Source organism: Oxyura jamaicensis, chromosome 9 (genome assembly GCF_011077185.1).
Source record: "Oxyura jamaicensis isolate SHBP4307 breed ruddy duck chromosome 9, BPBGC_Ojam_1.0, whole genome shotgun sequence".
In the NCBI taxonomy this organism is placed as follows: domain Eukaryota; kingdom Metazoa; phylum Chordata; class Aves; order Anseriformes; family Anatidae; genus Oxyura; species Oxyura jamaicensis.
In genome coordinates, this window is record NC_048901.1 from 20909576 (window position 1) to 20929119 (window position 19544).

The following is a 19544-nucleotide window of genomic DNA, read 5'->3' on the forward strand; positions in this document are numbered from 1 at the left end:
GCGGGGGAGGTTTTATTACGGTGTTTACTAATAAGCACTTGGGATTTGAGCCGAGCCATGCTTGGGCTCGCTGGGCTGGCTCCTTCCTGGGCTGCGCTGCTTTCGGTGGCAGCCGCTTCCCCGGGCTGGGCTCCACGCACAGCGAGCGGCCCTCGGGGCCAGCAGCTCCCACATCTCTGCCCAAGTTTCTGCTGTCCCCCGGAGAAAAATAGCAGAGAGTCAGGTTCGGATGGAGCAGGCTGCACGAGGTGTGGCTCAGCTCTTGCTTTCCCTGGTCACAAGACTATTAATAAACTCTGTAATTAATAAACTCTTTTTTTGCCATAATGAAAATGACCAGTGTTTCATACAGGGTGTTTTTGTCTCCAACCAGGTATTTTTCGCGTCGGTGAGATCCGGAGGAAGCAGCCAAGTGTTTTTCATGACCCTCAACAGAAACTCCATGATGAACTGGTAACAGAGGAGCACTTGGCACTTACCTCCGTGGCATTATTTCTAATTTAAAGGACATTACACACGTGGACTAACACTGTAGAGGCAGATGTGGAGGGCCCCGAGGATCACCGCTCCCCACGCTCCCCCCGCCAGCGCAGCGCTGCCCCAGGGAGCGGCTCTGGGGGGCTCGGGCACGCGCGGCAGGGACGGACGCTCGCGCTTGGAATAGGGAAGCCGCCTCCCGAGGTCTCCTGATTACGCTGTGTTATAGTGGGTTATGAGTTTCCTTCTTTTTTTTTTTTTTTTTTTATTTTACTTTTTCTTTGTCCCCTACTTTGTAAGAACGGGGAAAGAAACAAGTGTCAAAAAGTCTGTTTTTAATTCTGTCTGCCTGCTAGCATCAAATATATAGTATGTTGTAAAGTTACCAATTAAATCTGGTGAGAGACAGCACAATAAATGTACCTTTTATCTTTGTGATGAAGGCCATAACCGTATAGCTGGGTAATTTTAGAAATCTTTTGCCTTCACCAACATTTACATGTTGCTTTTGGCAGCAACGGCTTAACGGATTTTTAAAGAAGAGAAAAATAATAGGTTTTTTTCCCCTCTTTTGGGAAATGGATTTTAAATGGCTAAGCTACTAGCCTTAGACTAATAAAAATCAGCTACCATTTTTGTCAAGTCTGTCAATCCATATTTCTATATGGATCTTCACCCAGTGCTGTGTCGTGATAGGGACAGTGGTGCCGTTTGCTGTTGCTCCGGATGCTGGCGGGAGAGGACGGCCGCCCGCCGCGGGGCTCGCCCATGGCCACCGGGATGGGGATGGAGGGGACCGGGCACCGCGAGGGGGCCGCGGCCGCAGACGGCTCCCGGGCTGCCGCGGGCACCGGACCCGATGCTGAAGGCGGCGCGAGCTGCGGGTGCTCGTCCCTGGAGGCGACGGGGACGAACCGAGCCGCCCACCCCGCGCGTTGCTGCATTGGGCTTGTAAAGAGCTTAAAACTATATATATGTGTGTGGTTTCTTCGGCCAAGGGTCTGAATCTATACTCGTTTTCTGCCCCCTCCGCTCCCTACGAATTACCCAACATACAGTGGAAGACAACATCTGTGCCGAAATGTGTGTGTGTTTAGTTCAGGTTGAATTGTGTCCTTATAAACTCTTGCTCAGTTGATTTACATTTTCAGTGCGTATCTGGGGTTTTCTTTCTCAGTAGCTGCAAGCATGGCCGCCTGTGGTATTGGGGTGTCGCATAACAAGGTCTGTGTTGCTGGTTTTTAACCTACCTCGTTTTGTTTTTGGTTTTGTTCTCTTTTTTTTTTTTTTTTGGTTGGGTTTTTTGTTTTGTTTTGTTGTTTTGCTGTTGATCACAGCACTGTTACCTCCAGCGACATATAGAGAGCTTAACTGGCAATCTTGGTGTACTCAGTAACGATGGCTTTATTAAAAAATGATTAAATCAACAGGACCTGGTCAAACTCGAATCTTTATCCAGGGCAAAAGCGTTTGCTTGCCGGGGGGGTGCAGCGGTGGGGACGGGACGGGTGGGGTTGGGATGGGACAGGATGCCCTCAGCCGCGCGGGCAGCACGGCACGGCTCGGTGTGGATGTCGTCCTGGCAGGGGCAGCCTCATGGGCACCGGGCACCCTCCTGCTGCTGCCCACTTGCCTCTGGTCCAGCACAGCCCCACGAGCTGCAGTGACGGCCCCAACACCGCGGTGCTGGAACTAACCCCAGGACAAGTCCCGTCGCAGACTCCGATTGCCACCAGCTCTTTGTATTTCCACTGTGGTCGCTACCCTCAGCCTGAGGGTTTTATTAAATTACGTTGCAAACTGATAACTCTCCTTTCCTCTTTATTTTGCTCCCCTCCTTGATGTGACTGGTTCAGAATACACGGCTTTAAATTATTTTTTTTTTTTAATTGTGGGGTTTTGAGTACAGTTACGAAATAAAAAGGAATCGTGTTTAAACATACGGTCGTTTGTGAATGTGTTTTGTGAAACCACGCAGTCATTCGGAACAATCTTAAGAAGCCAGGATTAACACGGCCTTGTTTACAGTGTGTACGTGGCCATAACAGACCAAAAGCGTTTCTGGTGACAACTACAGTAAAGCACGAACCTTCAACACGGAGCCGTGCCTGTTAGATTTCTGCAAATAACAAGCGTGGTGTTGGCTGGTAGAAGTCACTGGGCTCCGGTGGCTTCTCAGGGCTCTGAGCCGCGATGCTGGTTTCCTGGAGCAGCGTTTTGGGGCAGGATGAGTGCGCAGGGGCCGGGGCATCCTGGAATAATGAGAAATCACGTCTGTGCAACGTGAGATGCATTTGAGCCTGTTGTAAAGCGTTTCCAAACCTGCGTCAGAGCACGACTCGAGGCACGTTTCTCGTTGCGAGGTGGTTTGGGGGTTGATATCACGTATGTGGGGACGGAAGGGGGACGCTCGAGGTGGCCCTAAACGTGCCCCTGGAGCTGGGCTGGCGGCTGCCTGAGGTTGTGGGGCTGCAGTTCTTGGGCTCACCCCTGGCCTCTCGGCCCCTTGCAGCTGGTGCAGCGATTTGGGCTGTGTGACGGGGGCAGCGTGACCATGGCGAGGCCGGCGAGAGGCACCGTGCGGGCGGCACTCGCTGCTTCACTGCGAGACCCAGCAGAGGTTTGTTTGCTCAGAAGTGACGTGGCTGCTCAGGGAGCAGGATGCTGCCGCCACCGCCACATCCCGGAGGTGTCTGCTGGCTGCCCACGTCCCCCTGCGGTGCTCCCACACTCCTCTCCCCCTCCAGACCCAGCCCAGGCGCTCACCTTGCAAACCGCCAGGGCCGCAGGTGACGTTACCTGGATGTGCCTGAAATCCTCTTGAGCAAACCTCCGGTGTGCCTCTCCCCGGCGTGCTTCTATCTGGAAATCCACAGCCTTAGGAGCTGCATCTTCCTGGTTTATTTTTGTTTTCTGCTCTGTTCGGTTTGCTTTTCACGTGAAAGCTGCCTCGGAATAAGCCCAAGAGCACAGCAGGGGTGTGTCGGCCCCCCCAGGCGCAGAGAAAGCCTCGCTGCCCGTGCTGGGAATTGCTTTCACTGAGGTGAGAGCACGCTCAGCTGTTCAGCCTGACACAAACTTCAACCCAGGGCTTTTCTCACACCCCATCGTGTTCGGCAGCACCACTAATGACAGGCACGACGCAGCAGGCAGCGGGGACGACCAAGTGGCGTGTTACCATACGTGGTTCTTGCGCCTTATTAATAAGTAACGCGCTGAGCAGCAGTGGGAGGGCGGCTGTGGGCGAGTAACGCTGTGTGCCCGGCGGGGTGCGGGCGGCCACACGAGCTTTCATCTGTGCATTTCGTGGCACCGGTGCGCTTGTTCTCCGGCATCAGCCAGCACTTCAGCTCTTGGATGTACGGCTCGTTTTCCTTCTGCTCCTGCAGCTCCGAGAGCTGCCCTTCTTGCAGCACGGGCAGGCTGGGCTCGGGCACCTTGCGCTGGCAGGTGCCACATCCAGAGCCCAGTTCAGAAAAACACACGGGCAGGGCTGTGACAGTGCCACCAGGAGCTAAATGCGTATTTAACGCATTTAATTAAAGCTTTGCCCAGGGGCACATCTCTGGCAGCGTGCGTCACAGCTCTGGGTACCCCAGCAGGACCCTGCTCTCTTTTTTTGGTGTTTCCTGTCATCCACACCCCACCGGTGACCCGAGTGCTTTCCTCACCTCAGGCACCCCAAGCAGGGACGTGGCAGGGGGCTCAGCCCTGCAGTTTCCAGTTCCTCCAAAAGCTCGGCCCCTGCAGCCGGCGGGGCTGCGATCAATGCGCACAGGAATGCAGCGAACACTTTGCCCCAGGTTAAAGTTTGACTCTGAGACCAGAGCAAAGATTAGTGGTCTTTTTCTCCTCTTTTTTTTTCCTCTTCCTCCGTAGAAGGTGCATGTAGCGCCCATGTGAAGGCTGCCTGAGCGCTGCCGGTGACTCACCCTACCTTGGCTGCCGGCTGTGAAAACCTCTGCAGCTCACCTGGGAGGCATTAATCACCTCCGGGGCTGAGTCAGGCCTTGGCGTGCCCCCGTGGATGCTGCATCCACTGCCAGCTGACGATGGCAGTGCCCGCGCCCGCGAGACCAGCTCAGACCAGATTTTGCATCGACGTGCAAAGTTCGGCAAGGCAGCGACACCCGACAGCAGCGGCAGCACGGCCCCGTGATGGGCTTCGTAATGAAAAGGGCATCGGGATGGCTTCGGGGCCGGCTTGCTGGGTTGTGTCTCTGTGCATGCCTACAGCACTCTCCTGGATGCAGGTGCGTGGCTGTGCACCAGCAGGGCACGGCGGTGGCTGGAGGTACGTGCCTGCAGAGAGACCCGCACAGGTCTGGGTTTGTGTATCTGTGCGCACGTTATACACACACACAGCTATTCCCAAGCAGGTGCCAGGTGATGTTTAAATAAAGCACTCGTTTTCTAGCATCTTAGCTACACGTGCCGGAGAGGTTCCTTCTTGCTAAAGTTCAGCGAGAAGTTCGGGGATCCGGCAAACAAACCCCACATGGAAGCCAAGAGGGGTGCAGCACACCCAGAGCCCGCCTGCGGCACATCCCCGAGCCCCCCGCACACCACATGCCGGGGCCGCAGGCCGCCTCACCGGGGGACAGCCAAAGATCAAGAAGCAGCCTGCCAGCTGGATTTCCCAGGTCCAACCCCTGTCTTCGAGGGGCGTCCCGTGCTTTCGTTTGTTCCCCCCCCCTAAAATTTCAGGGGATTGGCAGTGACGGCTCTGGGCTGGTCGGGCGGAGGATCTAAGTGTTGGGAAGACGGGTTTCTCATTAACCCCGGAGGTGATATAGCCCCATCTCCCGCAGCACAAACCGCTTTGCTGCTCCTGCTGTCCCTCCTCCTGCACCAAGCCCTCGCCCCGCTCCGCAGCCCAGGACAGAGCCAGGAGGGCAGCGGAGGAGCCGAGGGATGGACAAGAAAAGCAAAATGCAAGCAGAGAAGGTAACCACGGCTCAGCACCGCCTGTGCACTGGAATTTCCGAGGGAAGCCAGCACCCAGGGGTGGTATTTATTGCCCGCTAAGACCAAAACCAACAAAATTTTCCCCCTTAATTATCCGGCCTGTGGTGTTTGTGTACAGAGCAGGGGCAAAGGGGCCAAGGGATTATTGGCTGTTGTTTTTAAGAACTTTGTCACCTTACGGGATAATTTCAACCGCGATGGAGGGAAAAGAGATTTGGAACGGGACTGCTGAAAAACAAAATCTTGGCTGTTTTCTCCGAGCTGCTCTGCTCCAGCAGCGCTGCCGTGCCCCTTCCTGCTGCTGTCCTCCAAAAAGCCCCCAGGGACTGGCAGGGCGGTGGGCACAGGTCGCTGTATGCGGGGCAGCACCGGGTCCTGCCTGCCCCTGGGGATTTCTCTTCTCCTTTGGAGCCAGCGTGGGGGCTCACCGGGATCCTGGGAGGGGGGGGTCTGGGGCAGGGCAGGGGCTGAGGCTGTTCTCTGCTCCCTCGGCAGCACCTCACGGGCACGCTGGTCCTCTCCGTCTTCACCGCGGTGCTGGGCTTCTTCCAGTACGGCTACAGCCTGGGCGTCATCAACGCGCCCCAGAAGGTAAGCGCCGAGCCGGGCTGCAGGGTCGGGGGCCCGGGGAGCCCCGGGGTGTCACCCCTCCCTGGTGCAAAACACCCCAAAACACAGCCGGGGGGGGGTTATAGATGTGAGCCAACGGTGTTTTTCCTCTTTGCAGGTGATAGAAGCCCACTACGCACGTGTGCTGGGCATCGTCCCCCTGGACAGGCATGCCACCAACGCCTCCGGGGAGGACGGCCCCATCCCCAGCACCGTCCCCGGCACCGTCCCCGGCACCGTCCCCAGCACGGAGGCTTGGGGCAGCACCGAGGGGACGCTCGCACCCCCCGAGGACCTCGCCGCCTCCCCGCACGTCCTCACCATGTACTGGTCCCTCTCCGTGTCCGTGTTTGCCATCGGCGGCATGGTCTCCTCCTTCACCGTGGGCTGGATCGGCGACCGGCTGGGGAGGTGAGAAGCAGCCCACCTCCCTGTTTGAGGCAAAAGGGCATCTTTCGACCCAAATTTTTCCTGCGTGCCGGCCACGAGGCTCTGGTTTGCCCTCTAAAAAGGAGGCTGCGGCATCCCCCCATGCACCTGAGGGGGTCTCCATGGGGCGCGGGGGGGTGGAGGGCTGGGAGGCACCGGCCTCGATTCCTCTGGTATTTATGGCTCTCTGTGAACGCAGAGCCCGGGGCTGGGAGTCGGCACCTGTCCTCCCTGCTCCCGAGCTCTCCCCGGGCGAGTCGCAGCACACAAACCCCTCGCTAGGAATTCCAGACTTCAGATAGAGTCGAAGCCTTTTTGTTTGTCTGTTTTTCTCCAAAAACGGTTTCCTTCTTATAGAAATGCCGTTCGTGCTATTTTTCCTAATACAATGAAAAAACCCTAAAACCTCCAAAATACTGCTCCAAACATCCCGGAGCTCTGACTCACTAAAACCAATCGGCTGTTTTATTGCACCGCTTAGCTCTCAGTCCAGAAATCGACGAGCAGCCTTTACCGACTTCCTAATCCCACCCTTCTCTGTGCGACAAAAGCGAGAGGAAGGTATTTGGACAGGATTTCCCCCGGCCCCACAGCACGCTTTAGGCACCCTGCCTGCCCCCCTGCTGCCTGTTCCCGTTGTTCTTCTCCCCGTTGGTGCGGCCGTCCCTCTGTCTCTGCCTTCCTGCGGCGGTGCCGGCGGGCCGGGAGGCGCAGGGACGAGCGGTGCTGCCTCCTTGCAGGGTGAAGGCCATGCTGGCGGTGAACATCCTCTCCATCGTGGGCAACCTCTTCATGGGGCTGGCCAAATTCGGGCCATCGCACATCCTCATCATCGCCGGGAGAGCGATCACGGGGCTGTACTGCGGTGAGTGCCCGCAGGGCAGGCTGTGACGCGAGGGTTTCTCACCTTTTGTAACTGCTTTAAAATCTTTTCTGGAGTTCACGGGGGGGGGGGGGGGGGGGGGGGGGGGGGCTTTTCCCCGGCCCCCCCCCCCCCCCCCCCCCCCACCCCGGCGCGGCCCCGGGGGGGGGGGGGGGGGGCGGCCCCCCCCCTTGGCAGGTGGCACTTTGCCTCTGCCTCCCATGCCCGTCCTCCTCAATCCGGGATGTTCCCCGGGAGCGTTTGGGTCAGCTCGGTCACAAAATCAGCTCGTTTTGCCTCGCGCCCGAAGGGAGCTGGGGGCAGCGCCTTGATGCCAGGGCTGGGTGTTGGTGGTGGCTGTCGCACAGCGTGCTGTTAGTCACGCTGTTTGAAAGGTTCCCCGGACAACAGCACTATCTGCAGCCGGCTGCACTTAGTACAGGAGCTCCGCGGACAGGGAGGAGAAGATATCGCGCAGATAATAGGGGATTATATTGGAATTAGCTCAGAAATACAGCTCGCTATCGCTGTTACTGGCGTGTAAAGGCAGTCCTGCACTCTGACGGGTCAAGGAAAGACTGGAGAGAGCTCTTTGCTCCGTAATAACTGCTCCCAGCAGATCTCTGCTCCATGCTGGGCTGCCTGTGTTCACGTGCACAGCCCTCCTGGCCCTGCGGGAGGCAGGCTGGGCGGGACGTGGGATGTGGGATGTGGGATGTGGGATGCAGGACGTGGGCTCCGTCCTCCCTCCTGGTTCAGGGAGAGCTTTCTGCTGACCATGGAGCTGCCATCCCGGGGCGGTGACACCTCGTGTGCTTCCCGCAGGACTCTCCTCCGGCCTCGTGCCCATGTACGTTAGCGAGGTCTCTCCCACCGCCCTCCGCGGAGCGCTGGGGACGCTGCATCAGCTGGCGATCGTCACGGGTATCCTCATCAGCCAGGTAAGGAGGAGAAGGCACAGGGCAGCGAGGGTGTTGCAGGGGTTAGGGATACCCCAGCGATACGCAGGGGAACTTTTGGGAAACCTCTCATAATTTCACCCCAAAACTGAAGGAGAGTGGAGCTGTTTGCCCTAATGGGGTTAAACACAGCCCTGAGCCAGAGGCGCGGATCTTCTCAGGGAACAACAAGTACGTCTGCCCTCTGCCAGGAAACTTCTGTGCACATCTGCCCAGAGTCAGGCTGGATCCCGAACCCGAGATCCTTGGTATGGGGGAGCTCAGAGATGGCTGTATCAGGGAAGCAGGAGCTCAGCACTGCCCACCACGGCAGGTGTCCCCGCCACGTGGCAGCACAGCACGTCAATGTGCCTGGCACCAACACTGCCAGAAAACGGCACAGCCACAAACCTCACCTAATCCAACTTAGCCAAAGAGTGTGGTTCCCAGTCTTTTCTGGAAAACCTTGTGAAAAAGCTGGCAAAGTAGGTCCTGCCTGCTGCACCGGGGATACAGAAATGGCTTTGCAAGGAGTGGAAGGAAGAGGTTGTGCAGGCTTTGCTCGGGGAGCTCTCAGCTCCTCTCAAACCCACCTCGATTATTCCAGGTCCTCGGGCTGGACTTCCTCCTCGGCAACGACGAGATGTGGCCCCTGCTCCTGGGGCTGTCCGGCGTGGCCGCCCTGCTGCAGTTCTTCCTGCTCCTGCTGTGCCCTGAGAGCCCCAGATACCTTTACATCAAACTGGGGAAGGTGGAGGAGGCCAAAAAGAGTAAGACACAACCTCTGGGCTTGTCTGGGGCTGCTTTCACACCGTCCGTGGTATTAAAAACTGAGGGGAGAGCCTGGCTGAGCTTGGAGAGCCTGGACTGGTGTCCCTGGGTGCCGCTGCTCCTTACCACGCTACTCTTCCCCACCCGAGAGGCTGCATCTAGCAGGTGCAGAGTTTTCTGTTTCCCCGCTTTTGTAGGAAATCCCCACAACTGCAATTACGCAGCAAACCCAGGGCGGCTCCTGCAGCAGCTCACACATCTCGCAGCGTGGCCGTGGCTGGTCCATAATAAACGGTTCATCTTTTTTTTTTTTTTTTTTTTTTCTCTTAAGGTCTGAAAAGGCTCAGAGGAAACTGCGACCCGATGAAGGAGATTGCTGAGATGGAGAAGGAAAAACAAGAAGCGGCGAGTGAGAAGAAAGTGTCCATCGGGCAGCTTTTCACCTCCTCGAAGTACCGGCAGGCTGTCATCGTGGCGCTGATGGTCCAGATATCCCAGCAGTTCTCAGGAATCAATGCGGTGAGCCTCCCAAAACCTTTTGTCTTTAAAGAAACCCACATTTACCTCCTGTCCTTAACATCCATGAGACAGGAATCGCTTATTCTTTGAGAGAAGGGAGAGACCAGAGTCACCCCAATGTAGCCTTTTAAAATCCTTTTAAAGCTCAGTCCCATCGAGGTGCTTGCCTCCAACACGCCGTGCTGGTGATCTGGCTTTCAAGATTAAACACGGGACTGCAAGGAAGAGGAGCTTGAAATGTGCAAATGCCATGGTTCAAGAGGGGAATTTCAATGGGATTTTTAACTCCCCCAGGTTTCTTTGAAAGTTTCAGCCTTAATTCTTGTACCAAATCATTAAAATCTGAAGGATTGATTGCAATTAAATTGCTTCAAATCTCAGCCAAGCAAGAGCAGTTCTGCCCTCGGGAGAACAAAAAGTTCCAGCAGCCCTGTTACCTAATCCTTCGTCCTAATGTATTTCCATAGATCTTTTACTACTCCACAAACATTTTTGAGAGAGCCGGAGTTGACCAACCCGTTTATGCAACCATTGGCGTTGGAGTGGTGAACACGGTCTTCACTGTTATCTCTGTAAGTAAATATTTCTGCCCCAGATCACAACAACGGGTGAGCGGCGATCTGATTTTGAAACATTTTATCCTGGGGCTGGGGGCCGCAGTTTTGCAGGGCCGACCCTGCACACCCTGTGGGAAAAATCACGCCCTGGGAATCCCATTTTCCTCGTTTGGAAAATCAAGCCTCGCAACAGGGCTCGTTGCTGCCAAGCAGCACTGCTGAATGCCTCGTGAATGAAAGCTGCATTGCCTTGCTCAGGGAAGCTCAGGTAGCTCAGTGCTGCCCCAGAACCAAAAGTTGCCTTCGAGACTAATTCTGCGGGCCCGATTTCTGCGAGCAGCAGGCAGGGGCGGGAGTAAAGCCAGCAGCTCGCAATCTCTCTTATCTGTTTTCTTTCAATCTCTCATCCCTATGCACACAGCATCTGCATGATTGATATCTGAGGGCTATTCCACAGTAATAAAATAATAGAGCAATTCTCATCAGCTCTGGGCACTACTCTGTAGCAATAAAAGGGTGGCTCCAGTTTTCTTTGCCTTTCCCTCTGCTTGTCTTTCTCTTGAGAGGATTAACACAATGCCAATCAGGAGATAATTAGTTTTTAATGTGGCTATTAATATAGGAAGAGCAGGAAATGCCATTTCCCTCGTATTTCTAGAGAGCAGTAGGGAGCAAAGGACTTTTGCCCACCATGAAGTGGGACTAGATGCACTGTAGAAATACACGGACCTGAAAGGTTTTAGCCCACCCTACAGACAGCGTTGGGATGGAACTTTAGAGAAAGTCCATTGCAGGTCCCATGCAGAGGAGAATCCATGAGTGGTTATGGTGAAACAAGGCACGGAGGCTGTGCAGCTGGAGGAGGGCTGCCTTCAGCTCCGATGGTCTCCTGCAGTCCCAGATCCACCCTGGGGACATTTGCTCTTTGCTTCTTTTTGCCATAAGCACTTTAAAAATTACCTGCATCTGTCAATGAATGACAGACCCTGACCAAAAGGCAGAAGCACCGACGGCCGTGCAGGTCTTGGCAAGGGGAGAAGGGAGGTGGAGGCTCGCCCTCTGCAGCTTCGCAGGTTGGCAGGATGATCTGCCTCCAGCAATGAGACCATCCCCTAGGAGCATTTGTTATAATTGCAGAAAAAAGGGATGTCTTAGGTTGAGCTAATGGCCAAGGGTGTCCTTTAGAGCGGAGGGGAAGGAGCAGGCAGCCTCCTGATGTAGGGTATCCTAGGCCAAACAGATTTGTTGTCCTCTGGAGCTACATGCATCTCCCCACTGGGTGAAGTGATGGGTATAGATGCAGGGAAAAAACAAGTCCACAGCCAGCAACACAGGTGTGGGAGCAGTGGGCAGTCCTGAGAGCCTGGAAACCCCTGAGCTCTGTGTATACGGGCTTTCACCTTGCCCTAGACAGGGTGACTGCCCGGTCTGGCTCCCTACCAGCCACCAGCAGAGGTTCTGGAGCTTGGAAAACAGCACAAAAATCACCACCACGTGAGCTAAAAGAGCAGGACTGCGTGGTGGTGGTGGAAACAGGCTGTTTGCTGCTAACGGACCTGGTGGAAGCTCCCGAGAGCAGGGCTGCTGGAGGCTGACCGGCTGCCTGTGTTTCTCCAGGTGTTCCTGGTGGAGAAGGCGGGCAGGCGCTCCCTCTTCCTGGCTGGCCTGATGGGCATGCTGATGAGCGCTGTGGCCATGACGGTTGGACTCGCGCTCCTGGTAAGGCTCGCTCCTCACTTCATCTCTGTGGCTTGCAAACAAGCGAAGACAAAGCATCCCTCAAGGGGAAAGCTTTGAGGCTTCATCTCATAGAAGCTTGGAAGACATTTGTCCTCCGAAGGGGCAACATGGCCATAGCTGGAGCTGTCTCTGATGAGGGCAGTGCCTGGGGGCAGTGTACTCTTTGTCCCCTGCATTCCCACCACACACCCAGCCAGCACCAGCACAAATGTTCAGGGTCTCAGTGATAAATATCCAGCCCTCACTTGTCTGAATAGGGGGAAATTTCTGAAAAAGAAACCTAATAAATTAGTGATAACTATTGAGAATTGTGTTGGGGCCGTAACACCAAGCGCATCCTCTTGCAGAGCCAGTTCGCCTGGATGAGCTACGTCAGCATGATCGCCATCTTCCTCTTCGTCATCTTCTTCGAGGTGGGGCCTGGGCCCATCCCCTGGTTTATCGTAGCCGAGCTGTTCAGCCAAGGCCCGCGCCCTGCCGCCATCGCCATCGCCGGCTTCTGCAACTGGGCCTGCAACTTCATCGTGGGGATGTGCTTCCAGTACATTGCGGTAAGAAACCTCGGTAAAATGGTACAAATACGTGGCGGGCATGGGTCTGCTGCTGGGTGAGGGCCCCAGGGCAGGCTAGTGGGACGTGTATGTGTCCCCTGGGTCTCCAAGGCCTCCTGGGGTGGGGTGACAAGAAGCCACCCATGGTGCTGACGGCCGTGTCCCTGCTCTCACTTGCCCCACTGCAGGACCTGTGCGGACCGTACGTGTTTGTCATCTTCGCTGTCCTGCTCGTGGTCTTCCTCCTGTTTGCCTTCCTCAAAGTACCTGAGACAAAGGGGAAATCGTTCGAGGAGATCGCGGCCGTGTTCCGCCGCAAGAAGCTCCCGGCCAAGTCCATGACTGAGCTGGAAGAGCTGCGTGGCGGTGAGGTGGCGTAGGCACGGCCACGCAGGCAGGAAGGAGGGACGGAGCCTGGGCTTCCTTCAGGCGCAGCGGGAAACACTGGGCAAAAGTCTCATTTCACACAAACCTCGCAGGCGGCAGCCCAGGAGGACTTCTGACTGCTGCCGCCTGCACCCTCCAGCCACAGGTGCCAGCCTGGCGCTTTGCTCCGAAACCATCGGCGCAGCTGGGCTCAGGAAGAGCCGGGGAAAGCACGGGAGGAACATGTTACACGTGTGTCCCCACGCCCCGCCGCGTGCTGAGGCGATGGCCTCACTAGCTGGGAAAGCACTGCATCGAGCAGGGCCCTCGCCCGGCTGGAACGAAGGGAAGAGGGGTGGGGTGACGCTGAAGTGTCGTGCCTTCACCTTTTCTTCTCATGCTTGCCGCTTCCTCCTGCCGAGTGAGCTGAAAAGCCTTGAGAAACCACCTGCGAGGCAGCGGTGCTAGCGGCACAGCGCGCTGAGCGCCCGCGGTGCTGAGGGACACGGGCCCCATGGGGCCGGGGCAGCCATGGCTGCTCTGGGCAGCCCGGGCCTGGGCCTCCCCTCCCTCGCTGCCCTCCTTCCCCACCCTCTGCACCCATCTTCCTGACACAATGCATGGCTCTCAGGCCAACCGTAACAGCTAACGGGACCCCGAAGGGTAAATGGGCCCTGCCCAAGGGTAAATGGGCCCTGCCCTGCTAACTGGGAGGTGCCCCCTGCTTGGCACACCGCTGGGGTCTCGCTGGCTGGCTGTGCTTCACCAAACAAAGCGTGTGAGAGGGAAGCGGCTGTGTTTCTGTAGCCTTTTTCGTGCTCATTTTGCTTCTGTATGAGAGAATGCTAGGTGACGAAGTCAAATTGCAGGGATTTTTCTTCTTTGGGGGGTATATGTGCTGCTCTCTGCTCTCTGCTCGAGGTTTTAAGGTTTATATGTTCCCTGTTGTGATACCCAGCTACTTCCTAGCAAGCTCCTCAGGACAGACACCCAGTATTTATTTAAAGAGGAGGCACCAGCACTGCTGGGTCACTGTGAGCTCACAGCAACTGTGAGTGCTGAGGTGGTTGTGGTGTAACAGAAGATCAAAGATGAAGAAAGGCATGAGACGAGATGGGCCAAGGAGGACCACAGCCAGCTGCTGTGGCTTTGGTTTCAGGCAAGAAGGTTCACAGGCTTTCCACGGGCCCGAACTTCCTTCCTGTGTATACTTTGCCCTCTTGGCATCAAGACCCTCAGGCAAATTTTGGTTCCTTCTGAGCAACTGGAGCACGGGCACGAGGTTCCCCTGGCCCAGCAGCTGGCCCTGTGTGCATACTGGAGCAAGGAGATTTCACCGGAGGCTTTCCCAGGATGCCTGCAATAACAGCAGTTATCTATGTCTGTTACATAAAGGTGGCAATGAACAACATCTGTGGCATCTGTTGGCTTGTGCTGTTGTTTTTTTTTTCCCGTCCTTACATCCCAGTTGTATGTCCAGCTCCAGATGGGAGGTGTTTTTTTCTGGTGGGGTGCGTTTGCTGCACAAGCCCTCTGCTGTAAAACACTGCTCTGCTTGCATGAGCCTGGGGCAGCTTCGCAGCTGGTGCTGTGCCTCTGCAGGGGGAGTCTGTGGGAGGGACAGGGCTCGAGGTGTGTTTGCCTCGCTATTAGGGCAGGTGGATGGGGCAGCAGCGGCAGGGAGGCACCCACCATCCCCAAACCTCCCCGCTCAGCCCTCCTTGGCCAGCCAGTCCCTAGAAGCAGAAGCAGCCTTCCAAATGGGCAAACGGCTCCAGCCACGGCTGCACAATGGCCATGCATGTAGCTTGGTGTGAAAATGGCTGGCCCAACATGTTTTGCTACACTTCTGCTGAGCTTTGTCCGGATGCCTGAGGAGCACCAGTTCAGTGATGGGTTGCATTCAGAACTAAAAACCCAGCGGTGGGGGGTCATTAACTGAGCAGTGCTCTGAGCCGGGCAGGCTGTGTTTTCCTGTGTATCACTAAATGAATGCCAGCAGAAAGCCTGATTTGCCTATTGCAATGTAGCACACACACACACAGGCTTTCTGTCCGCATTTCAACCTGCACTCTGTGAAGCTTTTGGCTGAGCTACAGCCCAGACCGGGTAGCTTGCCACGGGAGCCTCAGCACTAGCAGGCATCACATTGCCACCAATTTCCTCCTGCCTGGCTGATTTTCCATAGCCCACTGCTGGTGTGTTGGGCCTCCTGCAGGCTAACGGGATGCTCCCTCGCTCGGTCATGCTGAGTTGCAGCCAGGAGGAAGGGAAACAAGTCTTCTTCCAGGGTGGGACCCCCACAGGGCATCCTCTCTCACCTTCTCGGGCCACAACTGGACAACATGCCTTTGTGCATTTTGCTCTTCTCATTCATTTACCTGTATAGCCCCCTAGAGACGATGCTTTGCTCATCCTGGGATGTTTCAAATTAATTCTGCTAATGGTTGTGTTGTCCGTGGGGCAGGCAGCAGCCTGGGAGAGGGTGCACAGAGCTGGGTGCTGCTCAATGCTTTGGCAGTCCCTGTCCTCACCAGGGCTGCTGGGGACAGGTGAAGCTGATACTCCGGGCTGAGCTGTCACACTGTGCTTTTACCATGCATGGCAATGCAGAAAAGGGTCAGAGGAGTTTGTTAGTTCTGCAGCCATGTCTACGTCTGTCTCGTCCCATCAGGCTGTAATTAGCATTTTATCTACCCTTGCTACATGTGAGTTCCAGCTGAAACTTGCTCTTATGACACAGCTTGTTCAATCATTATTTTTATCTCTGTTACAGTTTTATTAAGTTGCTAATCATTAAGGTTTAAAAGACCAAGTCATACTTATTAGCTAAATGGTCATTGCACTTTCGTTAACATGCAAAGTATGTTTCCATCCTGTAGTTAGCTAATAATGCAATATAATTAATAGCCCCTGAGAAAGCATCTTGTCAGCAAGAGCTTTGACAGTGTTTTCCTAATGTGCTAAGATGACGGCCATTAAGACTTTTCTGTTGTGTCAGATAAATGGCTAACAATATCTACTTTCCCACTCTCTAGGCGTAATTTTAAAATTAGTTTGACTTCCCTAATCCAATAAACTCAGGACATTTGGCTCCATTAACACTTTCCATGCTAATTTATCACAGATTTTTCTGCCTCACTTCAGCTTGTTTTTCACCGCCGAGCAGAGGCACCCTCCCCCTGCTGAGCCGAAGGCTGAGGATGATGAAGCTGAAGTGAGAGCTTGCATATTCAGGGCACCGGGCTTTAGGGTCTGATGTATTTTCTGAAGTGCTCTGTGTCCTCTTTCGCTGAGACTGATCGATGCTGAGGAAACACAAGGCAGGACAGCAGGTCTGGCTCCAGCCGCACGTGTAAGGATGGGATTTAATTTAAGTTCTGTGCTCGAGAGTTTCACTAAGGCACCGCTGGCAGGTTTTGCCCAGAGGTTTTGCCCAGTGAGCAGCAGTGCTGGAAGAGAACCGTCCTCCCCCGCAGGATGGCAATAAATCCTGGCTGTAGCTCAGTGGGTTTTAAATCTTACAGGTTGTAGGCATAACTACAGACCAGGCGTTGGTGCAGTGCCTTGCATTGCCCCCTTTACTCGCTCTCGGGACTACGCACTGCAGCAGGGCTGCCTCGGTCACGGGTCAGCTATCCCGTGGCAGTGCTGCGTCAGCCGCAGGAGGAGTGAACAGCTGGACTTGCAGCGCCTTTTCCCCCTTCCTGGTGCAAGTTACAGCTGGTTCCAGCCAGCTCGGCGTCCCTGGCACTGTCACACCGCTCGGCTCTTATCTGCAGCGTGTGCCCGGGGTGATTCAGCCGGCGGCTGCACACACACACCTCGCCTGATCACACCGTGCAGCTGCGCTGGAGGCTGCACAAGGCAGGAGCGAGCATGGAGCGGGCAGAGGCACTGCTGCCGTAGTTTTTAAGCATCCCATGGCCTGCAGCCCCTAATAGCCGTAGGAACCGTCTAGCATCCCAGAATCCTGTTCTCAAGGCCCATGCAAAGCGGGATGAGTCACTGGTTCGATCTCTGTGGGAAGCAGAAGGTGAACACGGGATTAAAGCAGTGCCTGGAGCAGAGTGGGATGCCTATGGCAAGGTCACTGCAGCGGCTCTTTCATCTGGTTCAGGCTGTACCAAGGGATTGCATTTAGGAACACAGCGGGACTGCTGAGCCTGGCATTGCCCTCTGTAGGAGAGGATCATCAGTCCTCAGTCCCTTTTTATCCTCCTAGTCCAGGCTGCCCCCAGAAGCCAACATGAATCATCATCCCCAGCAGCCAGGACACGACTGTGCGATCCCAGGTAAGACAGCTCAGTTAGAACCAGAGATGCTTGTTAAAGTTGCAGTAGGGTTGTGTTTACATTGCTTTGCTCATGACCTGCTACTTTACTCATCTTGCAGCATGACCTTAGTCTTGCTGAGCGAGCCTCTCGCTGCTTCAACGTGAAGCTTACCCGGGGCAGAGGGGAGTCATGCTGGGAAGCCACTGCTGCTCCGTGACCCATCCTGTCTCCTCCAGTACCTTCGGTCTTCGGGGACCCCAGGCTGCCACCCCTGGATGTCCCAGGACATTGCTGTCCTTGATGTTCCACAGAGCAATTCTTCGCAGAAGTAAGGCTGCAGCAGCGATGTGCCAGGCAGGTGGCTGGAGGCAGGAGGCTCTGCAAGCCGGGCTGCAGGCACAGCTCACGTCGGTGCAAACATCACCTCCTGCCTGCTGGCGAGTGTGCTGGAGAGGAGGTTGTGTGCTTACCCCACAGCTGGCTGCATGTCGAGGCTGGGCTCTAACGAGGTGCTTCTGGGCATCAGACACTTCTCCAGGACATAACTGAGAAAAGATACAACTCGCTCATTTTAACCTTTCCAAAAGCTCTCTTTGATAGTTTCTGCTGTGCAATTTATATAAAGATGTGGACAGAGGAGATGAAGATTGATAACACACCGAGCCTCCTCAAAAGAAAAGATGTGATCCAGCTGTGCGGTGTTCTAAGCACACGTGCACAAAAGGAAAGGAAGTATGTTTAAACATGAAAGGCATGATATTTACAAATATGCTTTGAAATCAAATTGCTATTGTTGTACGGAAAACGGGATAATCACATTAGTACAATCAAGAAACTCTTTATTTTCTAATAACTATTGATCCAAACAAAGGAGAGATATCTGCAAGCAATGACTGATGCATCTGATTTCCAGTTTTCTTTAACTGAATCTCTGATGAAGACTGCCTTGGAATATTTGCTTTGTGTCTCAAAAAAACGTATCATTTCATCTCAGCAGAAAGACTAGGTTTAATACAGAAGATCTCTCAGATCATCTAAAATGAATCCGTTAATTGCAGAAAACCAACCAAATTTATGCCCTGAACCATTGAGAAAATAAATTATTGTCAGTGCTTAGCCCCAGTCTGCTCCAGAACGGGCTCAAAAGAGCTGGGAGTTCTTTCATAAAGTATTTTATCACAAGATAAAATGCCCTTGAGCACATGCAATTAGTCGTACACTTGTAGGTAAGCATACACACACCGTGAACGTAAGAACACTTAACGCAACAGCTCAGACACTGCTTATCAAGTGACACAGGAGAGAAATGGGCAGTTCCCCAGGGTAATGTGTATCATCTCCAGAGCTAGCCTGCATGAGGCAGCCACTGCCCGCCCTGGTAACAGAGGGGAGCCCACACCCCAGCGTGCTGGGAGGCCCGTGTAAATAAGAGTCACACCTATCTCCTTGGGTACACACCGTCCAAATTGAAGTGGGATCTAGTCACAGGTTGTCATCAGTTAAATAAAAACACTTCAGAAACTGCTGATGAACTGATTGAAAAGATGGAGTTAAAACCCGTCCCTCTCACAGTCCCATTTGGACAGAGAGGATAAACTCGGGATCTTGTGGCAGAAAAAGCAGAGCAGCAAAGTAGCTGACGGTGCCAGCTGCAGGGACCAGCTCTGACAATGCTACCAAACACATATCACCGTTTTTCTGGATTTTTCACGTTTCTGTTTGTGTGGTGTTTAAAGTAAGGTGTTGCCCCAGGCAGGACTGTGCCCCACACCACTCCTCCAACAGCAGCTCCACAGAAAGGTCTTTGGGTGAATTTAGTCAAATAGCTAAAAGTATTACAGAATATGACTTGGAGTTTGTGTGTGTGTTTTAATTTTTTTTAATAACCATTTGGCCTTGTTTTGCTCAGGATCCATCTGTCTCTGTGTGGCTATGTTTGTCACTGCACTTGGGAATGTCTCTCCCCTGACAGCAGAGCAGGATTGATGTCGGAGGCTAACGAGGGCTGTGCTATTAATGCTGTAGATGATGGGCAGGACACCTTACAGAGAGCCATCTGAGCCTTATGTTAATTAAAACAAGCTTTCATCATTGCTCTTAGACAGTTTCAAGTCCTTTTGACTGACTGATTACGCCGCGCTTGCAAAATGCTTTTGTTTCTGATTATTTTCTGACAGTCAAGGAGAAATGTTAAACTGACAAATGACCTTTGCGTCGGCTGGTAAGCACATTTCTCGAGCAGGCTTTGGGAACACCCGTTCCTTTCCTGGTTTGCTAAAACCTCGTTGTGTGTCCCAGGAGCTGCCCTGCAGCAGGAAGATGGTGCCAGAAAAGCCACGGCCTGAGCGGACTGGAACAGGGTGACAGGAATGAACACCCCCAGACGGCCCTGCTAGGCCAGGCACCACGGCCTTGCACTGAAACCTGTTTTGTTTTGTTATTTTGTTTTGAAAGCAGCATCATTACAGAGGGAATGGCCT

The 19544-nt window shown here is 54.4% G+C and overlaps 2 protein-coding genes across 11 annotated transcripts in view; both read left to right on the plus strand.

Annotated features, from left to right (window-relative positions):
- The window catches only part of TNIK (TRAF2 and NCK interacting kinase), a 152864-nt gene extending 150445 nt beyond the window's left edge, over nucleotides 1–2419 (plus strand). For all 10 annotated transcript variants that reach the window (XM_035334103.1, XM_035334111.1, XM_035334105.1 and 7 more), the window contains one exon: nucleotides 374–2419. In XM_035334103.1, the coding sequence (XP_035189994.1) occupies nucleotides 374–457 (84 nt within the window). In that variant the 3' untranslated portion in view covers nucleotides 458–2419. The remainder of the gene's footprint in view (nucleotides 1–373) is intronic.
- A 2821-nt stretch (nucleotides 2420–5240) lies between these two features.
- Nucleotides 5241–14211, plus strand: SLC2A2 (solute carrier family 2 member 2). The gene is made up of 11 exons (XM_035334119.1): nucleotides 5241–5424; nucleotides 5941–6036; nucleotides 6173–6465; nucleotides 7224–7348; nucleotides 8171–8286; nucleotides 8891–9053; nucleotides 9386–9573; nucleotides 10041–10145; nucleotides 11748–11849; nucleotides 12218–12421; nucleotides 12610–14211. Exons 1-11 carry the CDS (start codon nucleotides 5392–5394, stop codon nucleotides 12799–12801), a joined length of 1617 nt encoding a protein of 538 aa, XP_035190010.1. The 5' UTR covers nucleotides 5241–5391; the 3' UTR covers nucleotides 12802–14211.
- Nucleotides 14212–19544: the final 5333 nt, after the last annotated feature.

What these genes read in the sequence shown, in the direction of transcription:
- SLC2A2 (XM_035334119.1), top strand. Translation starts at nt 5,392, where the DNA reads ATGGACAAGAAAAGCAAAATGCAAGCAGAGAAG. An exon ending in GATCACGGGGCTGTACTGCG is followed by an intron (nt 7,349 to 8,170) that starts GTGAGTGCCCGC and finishes TGCTTCCCGCAG; the next exon opens with GACTCTCCTCCGGCCTCGTG. An exon ending in TGTGCTTCCAGTACATTGCG is followed by an intron (nt 12,422 to 12,609) that starts GTAAGAAACCTC and finishes GCCCCACTGCAG; the next exon opens with GACCTGTGCGGACCGTACGT.